General features: G+C 43.7%; 2 protein-coding genes across 2 annotated transcripts; one reads left to right on the forward strand and one right to left on the reverse strand.

Moving 5' to 3' along the window:
- Positions 1–2,537: 2,537 nt before the first annotated feature.
- On the forward strand, positions 2,538–4,625 carry LOC108012654 (uncharacterized). Its single transcript, XM_017078081.4, has 3 exons — positions 2,538–2,688; positions 2,755–3,000; positions 3,196–4,625. Exons 1-3 carry the CDS (start codon positions 2,616–2,618, stop codon positions 4,347–4,349), a joined length of 1,473 nt encoding a protein of 490 aa, XP_016933570.2. The 5' UTR covers positions 2,538–2,615; the 3' UTR covers positions 4,350–4,625.
- A 1,398-nt stretch (positions 4,626–6,023) lies between these two features.
- On the reverse strand, positions 6,024–9,182 carry LOC108012398 (probable serine hydrolase). Its single transcript, XM_017077756.4, has 2 exons — positions 8,935–9,182; positions 6,024–7,278 (listed from the first exon to the last, which is right to left on the reverse strand). The coding sequence occupies exons 1-2, from the start codon at positions 8,983–8,985 to the stop codon at positions 6,232–6,234; spliced, it is 1,098 nt and encodes a 365-aa protein (XP_016933245.2). The 5' UTR covers positions 8,986–9,182; the 3' UTR covers positions 6,024–6,231.
- Positions 9,183–9,883: the final 701 nt, after the last annotated feature.

A 9,883-nucleotide genomic window follows, 5' to 3' on the forward strand; every position in this document is an offset into this window, starting at 1 on the left:
TGCAAACGTCTGAAGGTCAGGGGTGAGGGCGAGAGGGGCGAGCCAGCGGGCTGTGCAACATGATTTAGGCGTTTGCCCGCTGAGTAATTGTTGTGCGGCGGTTCCGTGGCTCACTGGCGCAGCTTTAATTTAATTTATGCAACGGAAGGAGGCACTTCCTCCGCCTCCGGCTCCTCCTCCTGCTCCTCCGCCTTGTCGAGGGCCACTAAGTGGCCGCTTCAGCGAAATTAAATGCACTTTCCCCGGTTGTTGTCGTCGTCATCGCAGTTGTTGCAAGCGATGGCCACGGGGTATCACTGGGTATGTGATGTCGTGTAAATACTGTTTTCAAAATTATACTCATTAACCTCATGTAAAATATATAAAGAAGATCTACAAATCACTTTGTAAAACCACTTTTGAAAGTGGCTGAAAGTATGCAACATTATTATTCAAAGGATCCGCTTGGTGTATTCCTTTTTTGTTGCCTACTTTTGGACATCCTTAGAAATTAAAATTTGTTTCTTTTAAAATCTTGCTTTAAAAATTAAAACGCTTTCTAATTATTATACAGAGGAAACTATAAGTAAATCCAAACAAATTTAGCTTAAAGAGTTGATAAGTTAAATATTAAGGGAGTGGTTTTACCCAAGACTTTACGATTACAATTGCAACCGAACTTAATGAACAGGAAAATTGGTGTTCATTAGTCTCAATGAAATGAACTATCCCCATTTAATCGCTGATTCAAACCAATTCCACAGTATTTAACGGCTGAAATCAATCCCTTCCCATCACTATCTCCCCTGGCGGTGCTTAAATTATATTACTAGCCATCAAACGGTCGATTCTCGGCCATTAGAAAATAATTTCATTTGCTATTATTTACGCTGGCTGCAGCTTGCAGCTGCCGCTGAACAGAATTTATTATTATGGCCGCACAATGTGTTTAGTTTTATGGCCCAAGACGTGAAGTGTTTATAAGGAGTAGCGGGCGGACTGCATTCCCCGGACTTATTTAATGCGTAATTACAGCGCAAATCTTGTTAAGCAGTCGAAGCAGCAGAAGGAGAACCAGAAGCTAAGACTGCAAAAGGATGGATGGAAAAGCGGAAAAGCGAGACAGTTGGCCCCGAGCGTTCTCGAAAAGGCAACACTTTTCCGAGGGCCAAAGGAGCAGTGCTGAGAGGCAGCTTAGTGTTTGCTTCATTGAATTCATAAGCGTCTCGAAAAGTAAATCCCAGTGAACTTTAGTGAAAATCCTTTGCCCAGATAGTGCAAAAAAAAACGCAGAAAGCTAGAAAAAATCCCTCACATAAAAAGCTATGGGGTAAACCGAGGATTTTTTCGAGCTCCTCCTCATCCACATCCATGTCGAGTTTCCCAACCTCCGAAGAGGACAGCGGGTCGTCAAAAGTCAATTAACTGCAACACTTGCAACACAACTTCAACTAATTAGCGTGATGCTACCCCAGGTGAAGAGGTTGGGGGTTTAGGATGAGAACGAGGATGAGTAGGGGTAAGGATGTACGAATACCATCTGTATAAAGCCCCCGGGGACCCAACAAAACACACAAAAATGTGTAGCATGCTTTTGGGCTTGTGGTAAATAAGAATGCACTTAACGTCGGGTTTTAGATGAGGATGCATAGAGAGAGTGGTAGATACAGGGGTGGATGGGTGTTCTCTAGGGGCGGGAGTACCTGACTTTTACGAGGTGGAAAATTGGAAAGTATGTCAGGCTGGGAGAGGTTAATTTGGGTTAGTTGTGGCCAACAGGGAATTCCATATAGATGGATAGGTGAAAATCAAGGATGGATGAGGAATAACGAATCAATTAAAAATATATTTATGCTTAATCCCTTTAGCACTTACAAAATAATATAGCTTATCCATAATGTATAAACTGATTAAATGTGTTTAAAAAAAGCAATTAAAGGCTATTAATTATGATGCTATCAAAATTATCATAAATCATACGATTGTTTTTATACCCCAACTCCCCCATAGCATTTTGTTGCGCAAATCTATTGTTCACCCCTTGAAACATTTGATGTTATGAACTACGTCAGTGAACAGAAATGGGAAATAGTGTCAAAGTGATAAGGAAATTATTAACCAAACATGTGTGCAGTGCTTGAAATAATCAGAGAACATATGATATTAATTTGTAGCTATCATGATTTATTATAATGCTATCAAAGTTGTTATCACTGATGCTAGTGGAGTGTTCTGTGTATGTGGTAAATTAGGTTTTGGTCCCCTAGCTGAAGTTAATTTATCTCTAAAAACTAAATATAGCTTTTCCTTCTTAGTTATAACTATAAATAAGTTGATTTCCCCAGCTCTAACTAACTTCTGAAAGTTTGGAGAGTCATTTTGCTATCTTAGAGGTTCTCTGTCCCTCTTCTTTGGGTTTCTTGGGCCAATCATCATCATCATCTGCGTTTAATTAGGCTGTCGCTTGTTCCATGGGCTCTTATCTTATCCACTGCCTTGGAGACATTCGCAACAAGATGTGCTATCGGGTATCGAGTGATGATAACCACCTGGGGAAATGGTACCAAACCTCGGATGCATCTCCATTTCGACTTCGATTCCCGTTTGGAGTAGATGTGGCGTAAATTTCCAGCTGAATGAAGCTGCCTTCGAAGGTGGATAACGTGTGGAAGCGTTTCTTGGCCATGTTGTCGCTGCCGGATTTGTTGGGTGAGTCAAGTTCTGAGCTCAATTTATTTCAGCACTTACTTTGCCTTTGAATTCTGCACTTTCTAGTCCTCGGCTGTTTGTGGGCCAGTGGCTTCTCCTTGGGTTACTATGCCAAGTCGGCTTATGTGTACGATAACCTCTGGCCCCATTGGTACGCCCTGGTGGGAGGGGTCGTGGCCTTGGCTTTGACCCTGGGCTGGACCCTCAGGAAACACAAGAGGCAGCAGTACAGCTACGATCACTACTATATCATGTTCTATGGGCTGCTCTGCTCGCTGATGGGAAGCTGCTTCATGCTGACTAAACAGTTGGGTGAGTAATCAATGGAATTCAAAGCCTGATAACAGAAATTACATGAATGTGGTAGAGACTGTTGATAAAACAAGAGAGACATGAGGGAAACCTCAAACTATTATATTTCAATGTCCATGTTTTTGTTGAGACATAAGAGCCATAGATATTGTATTTACCTTTAACATAAATTTTAATTTAAATTTTGTTCACCAGCTGTTAGCTATTACTTCATCTTCGTGGGCCTGAGTGTGCAGTACTTGGCTGGCTTCAGTTACGTGAGCCTGCGCTGCGATGCCTCGGGATCAAGGCCGTCCAGAGTTGCCCTGGCCAACTCATTATACGCCGGAGGAATGGCCACCGGATTTGTGGTGTTCAACGAGATGGAACCACAACGATGCGGATTAATTGCTCTGGGAATTAACCTGCTTTTACTCTGCCTGGTTTGTCTAAACGAGCTGCTGCATCACACGGGCTGCCTTAACTACAAGGAATCCAGGGATTTGGTGTTTAATCTACTGAACGAGGAGAAGATGGTCTTCCTGCCGCGCCAGGCGGTTCTGGCCCAGTTTGTGGACAGAAGAGATTACCAGCTGGAGCAGAGCAGGCAGTGGTTGGTGCTGATCTTTGGAGGATCCCTGGTGTATCTGCAGAAGAGCTGTCTCCTGTTCTCACCCACCTACATGCAGCTGATGTGGAGCAGCACAGTGGGCTATCTGCAGAGGACCCAGCTGTATATACCCTTTGTTCTGTACTCGGCTGGCACCACTTTTGGAGCCCTGCTCCTCATGAGATACACCCCCAAGTTGGTGTATCTGCTCTTTGGACTCATTCAGATGACCCTGGTAGTGGCACTGCTGTGCATTTACAACGATGAGCAGTCGGAGCACTGTTTCCTGTTCCTTTGTTTGATATATGTCACCATGGGAGTGCTTTCGAGTCAGGGCATCCACTGGCTGCTGGAGTGCTCACCCTTCCTCTACACAGAGTTGGCCCTGGCCACGGGATTCATCCTGCAACTGGCCGTGCCCGAGGGCTCCAAGTACGAATCCTTTGCAGCGGATCCTTGGATTGCCTTACTCATTGTTAGCATCATCACACTAGTACTCACTGCCCTGGCCATTCCGGTGGTGCAGTGGCTGCAGCCCCACTCCGCCAGTTTGGTGGACGTTCGCAACCGCCTGCTGGGCATCCGACGGCAGTCCCTGCCCCCGGAACAGACCCAGTTCTGGCACACCAACCACTTCCTGGCCCACAACAAGCCCGCCAATCAGCTGGAATCCGTCCAGCTGGGCAGGAGCCGGGTATTCCAGCAGTACCCGATCAGCGGGAGTGACATCACGGACATCCACAAGGGCGACAGGTTCTGATAATAAAGTGCTGCGCTTTAAACACCCCCACTTGTTTGTGTTTTATCTGCCCCAATCATTACTCAATCCCAGTGGCATTGTCAAAGGGTTTCCTCTGCTATTTATCTTCATCATCGGTTAACACAGAGAACAAATTTGGTTAGTAAGGACTTAGCAGCACTGGTTTCTACAGAGTAATTTAAAATATTTATATGTTTTACTTTTACATTTTCCCTTTACTGCCTAGTACTAAAGATTGAGATAATCTCATATATATTTTCTTTTTCTCTCTGTTTATTTCTTAATTGCATTTGTTTCCAGAAGTTGCAAAATAAAACCACTCGAACGCTTAAATCCTTTTCCGTTAAATAAATACCACACATTCAAAGATGAAAAACCAAAACAAATACAGCTTTTTCCTCTACAAGCTAATTTCCCCACAAAGTCATTTTTACCTTTTTTCCATAAAACCTTCATAAGCTGCAGGTGCTGATAAATCCGCTACCTTGTAACAAGCCTTTCCCAGAGATTATTAATTATTTATGAGCCAGCATTATGATAACCACAACTCAAAAGAAATAAAATCGCACTGAAAAGGGCTTGGAAACACAAAGCTCGGCCGCCGGGCAACATTAATGATTTTTATTGATTTTTAAGCAAATTAAATTGTGCGTAAACCGCAAACAGAATTTATCATAAAGTCGCCTTATCAGTCGACTTCTTCTGCCTGCGCTTCTTTAGTCTGAATTTTTATTGCCAAGACATTAAACATTTATATCCGCTATCAATTTCGTAACGACGGAAAGAGCGTAATCGCATCGCGGCTGTGTGTGCGTGTTGCTGGGTGAAATTTTCCGGTTCTACCTAATTTAATTTACGTAGAGAATCGAAGAACCGGAGAGCCCAAAAACCGGAGCATCCGCCGCCGCAACGTGCAATGGCAATAAAAGCGTTAAATTTGTTTATTTTTTCAAGCCTCGCCGGTCCGCAGGGGATCCTGATCCCCCCCTCCGAACCCGCAGTACTTCCCTGTTTTCAGAACCCAACCAGCCTTTGGGTTTTCGGTTCGATTTCACTGTTTTTCCATCCGCTCGCCCGTTTAGAGTGCCGCATACCTTCCGGCCCCGCTGGAAATCCCCCCAAACGTGAGATTTTCACATATATATGGGATATATAGCCTCCGTTCCGGACGCTCCACCACGCTCCTTTGTTTTTGCCTTACCATTGTTTTAAGTGGATGTCGGCACCTCCTTTGTTTTCACTGCATCGGGTATCGGGATGGTCGAAATGGGAACCCCGGGCAGTTCCGATCCCCTTATCACTAATGAAGTGGCCAATGAACTGTAGCCCCAGAAGATTAAAGCGAAATTAAATGGCTAACCGAAAATTGATTGATCGAAAAAGGTGCGCAACCCAAATGGGTGCACCAAACCGTAAGAGGGAAAATAAATGAGAAAAATTATTTAAACCGATTTGGGTTTTGTGGTTTTAGGAGACTTCCAATATGTTGTGCGGTCAGGGGTTAAGAGAGATAAAAAGCTGTACGTATTTCGCCTCACATTCGGAAAGAATTACCTTTTAAATTGGTTTATAGTATAGGCCAAATTCACTGCAGATGACATACACTTTTTTGGTTAAATTGGTTATCGCACTGAATTGGAAATCGCATTTAATTAAATTTTTTAATAAAGCACCTTTAAATTATAAAAAATATTTTATTAAACAAATAATAGTACTTGGCACAAAAAAACATCAAGCTAAAACCCTTATAAAATCGTATAATTGACTAAGCTATTTTTCTAGAACTTGAAGGCTTTAACGAAGCATCACATGGGCATAATGAAATCAGTATCTATCAGTATCAGTTCTCATCGCGCTGCTGACTCAGAGATGCTGGCAGCAGCTAGAGGTTGCTTTTTCTCTTCCTCCGCTTGACGTTTTCTGAGTCCTCCACGGCCAGCTTGAATTCCTTGACCACCTCGGGCAGATCCCCATCCCCATTCCCATCCCCACCACCATCCACCTCGTCCACAGTCCAGTTCTCCAGTTGCGGAGGTCTGTGCCGCAGGATGAAGGGATTGATGATGGCCGCCACTCCGGCGGCATTGTTGAGGTGCACGTGGTGGGTGCCCTGCACCTCGTGGAGTTCGAAGTGCGGGTTGTTCTCCCTGAGGATGCCAATGACCTCGTCGCTCTGCTCGTCTATAAAGTTGGACTCGGAGCCCTTGATCACGCAGTAGGGCACATTCTTGATGGTCCTGGCCAATTCGGCGGCAAAGGGCGGACTCGTGTGGAACTCGGTGTAGTATTTGCAGCGGCCGTCGCGAGAGAAGAAGAACTTGGCCGGGAACTTGGTGGATCGACTGATGTTGCGCTCCAGGATGTGGTGGCAGTTCTCCAGCTCCACCGAGTAGTCGGAACCCTTGTGCAGGACCTGCTCCAGCTCGGCGTAGGTGTAGGCCGGAGGCTCCTGCCTCTTGGCATTCGCGAATCGCTCGTCCTCCACCATATAGCCCTCGATGTTGGTGCGCAGGTAGTCGATCTGCGAAGCGGGCTTCCGATACCGGGTCTTCACTATATCAATACTGACCAGCAGGTCGGTGCGGTGAGGATAGAGGGAGGCGAAGATGAAGCACAGCATGGCGCTCATCGAGTGGGCCATCAGGGACACCTTCGGCCAGCCGTACTCCTCCATCACGCGCAGGATCACGCACAGGTAGTCCACGAAGTGGTAGGCAATCCCCTCGGGCAGCTTCGAGGAATATCCGTGGCCGGGCAGGTCGATGCAGAGCACTCCCAGGTGCTTCGGCAGCAGGGGCAGCAGTTTGTCCCACGTGCCCAGGTTGTCCAGCCAGCCGTGCAGCGCCAGGATGGGTCGTACCTGCCGGTTGCCGTACCACCTGCCCACCACGTAGCCCCACGGCATGTCGATGCGCACGTCCATGGGCTCCTGTAATACACGGGAAAAAATATTAGCAATGTCTTATGGTCAAAATTCATATAAATTATCTTAATGGTAAGTTCTTATTATCAGAGAAATAGCAATTTGTAAACTGTTACATTAAAATTTCCTATAAAGTCCTGAAATGTACCATTAACCTTTGGAAGTACACAGGAAAATTATTTTTTTCTGTGTAGAAAAACGAGTAAGAGTTGCAGGAGTGCAAAAAAGTTGGCTATAAAGGGGGTGCCAAAGAGCGAGGGTTTGTCCTGCTTGTTAGCTGTTAATTGCCAGTGGGCAACTTGGTAGCTGCTTTTGGCCTGCTGTCGACCAGTTGGCTTAGTTGGGTTTTCGGGTTAGCGGGGGATGAGGATTTGACCATGGCAAATGGCATTTCCCAAAGTCCACTTTGGAAATGTTTAGTTTCATTGTGAGTGAGATACCTCAATACCCTATATATTTACCAATCGGTTTTGAAAAAATATAAATGTATAGGAGAGATTTTATAACATCAGACATTTTCACCAAAGCGCTGCTCATTATCGTCAGGGGAGTGCCTCTTTTATTCCTCTTTGGAGACCCGTATCATATGGCCATACCATTTATCTCCGCCGATGCGTACTGGTGCGTACTTCCCCATCCTTGAGCGATTTGATCAATTGGTTTGGTCGAAAAAGTTGAAGCGGTTGACAACTGGGCGAGTTTTTCGGACCGGGAGCAGGTGTCAATTGATGGACAAGAGGCCCCGCAGTGCCACGAGCTGCCTGGGCGACAATTTATCATCTAGTTTTTCCTTTGTTTCAGCTCCAATCGATAAGCGATTGTGTATCCACTGCAATTGACTGATGCTGCACATGCAAACTCCGCAAAGTTCCAACAAATGGATTTTCGTAGTTTGCCACCGCAGGAAAAACTTTTTTCCGCTTTCAGTTTAGTTCGGTCGCTCAACTTGAAAATTAGCGCCAAGCACTTTCAAGTGTGACGAAATTTTTTTAAGGGAAGGGGGGATGATACACAATGGAGAACTTTTACAAAACCCTGCCGACAGTTTGATGAACTACTAATGAGCTAGATAATCGAAGAATACCTAATTTCATCCCACTAGTGTGCACAGAAAAAAAGAGGTATTGACTAATTTAAATGTATTCGGATTCCCAATCTTGATCTGTGTAAATGCTAAGATAATAAATAACCTTTAGTTTTAAAAAGAACAAAGGTTCTATTAGAACATGAAAAGGTTTATTATTTACCTATATCAGTTCTAAATATTTACAAGTCAAGATCAATATCTTTATGATATGAGGCAATTACCAACACTTTTTTGGGTCACTTTGAGTGGTTTATGCCAAAGTTTTTGCTACCGTAAGCACTTAACCGAAACAACATTCCACCGGTAGCTGATGGCTCCGAGTAGACATTGACTTTGATTCCGCTTTAACGGGAATCTTATCAGTTCGAAGAGTCCAAGGCGATAAGAATGCAATTCCGTTCAAAGGTAAAATAAATATGTAAAAGTAAAGGCATAGCTGAAATGTGTATGATCGTTGGATTTCCATTGGAATCTATGTATTTAGCTCGATAACGGGGTCATATAACGGTATAAGGTCTAATAACTGTTTATGACAGACGCCCCACAGTTCCAATCCATCGACTCCATATAATTACCTGTTCATGGGGCTCAATGTGCTTATTTCCACCTTGAGATTTCGATGTCATTTTCGTTGGCTATCTGTCCGTCGTAAATGACACAATCTACCCACTAAATCCGACACACGCCGTGGCGGAAAATATATAAACAACGTGTGTTTGAGGAAACTTTTCTATTTTTATATTATATTAACTTAATTAGTGGAATACTAGGGAGAACCAGACGAAGAGAAGTGCCCGCCAGCAGGGCGTAAACAAAACTAAATCATGTTTCGCCAGAGAAGTCGATTAAATCCTAACTGAGACTGAACTTTAATCAGCGGGGTTTCCAAACCAAAAATCGGGAGATGGTATGGTACTGGGGTAAGAGAATTGGCGCATAGCCGATAAAGAGACTGTTTAGAGAGAGCTAAACTAAACCGATCGAGAGAGCTTTTTAGGGTTAGCTATATGCTTAGTCATTTTCTATATGCTTAGTCATATTCTGGTTGCGATATAGAGCATGAGTAAGTGAGAGGGAAAAAGCTTTTCAGTGTAACGAAAGCATCTCTTTATAAAAAATGCCAAGTTCAAAAGAAACATGCAAGCAAAATATTTCTTAGGGGACAAAGGTTAAAAAGTAAAATTAGCCAGGGAATTAATATATGTAAACGGAAGATAAATTCATCACTATGACAATAACTAATTTAACCACATAACCAATTGCTTGTAATAGCCACAATATAATAAAAATAAAACTAAGTAAAAAAAGTATAACTACATATGCAGATCCATGGATAATCAATAATGTGTCATTGGGTCCATTGGGACTAACTGTCCTTTACTTTTAGCAGACCTTATTAAGTCAATAACTTTTGCATATCCACAACCTATGTATAAAGGTAAACAACATTTATAAGTGACACTCCAATTAAATCAAATTATTGCGTTCCAAACAAACACGCCCCATGGAAAACATTGAAATTAC

Source organism: Drosophila suzukii, chromosome 3, assembly GCF_043229965.1.
Source record: "Drosophila suzukii chromosome 3, CBGP_Dsuzu_IsoJpt1.0, whole genome shotgun sequence".
NCBI lineage: Eukaryota > Metazoa > Arthropoda > Insecta > Diptera > Drosophilidae > Drosophila > Drosophila suzukii.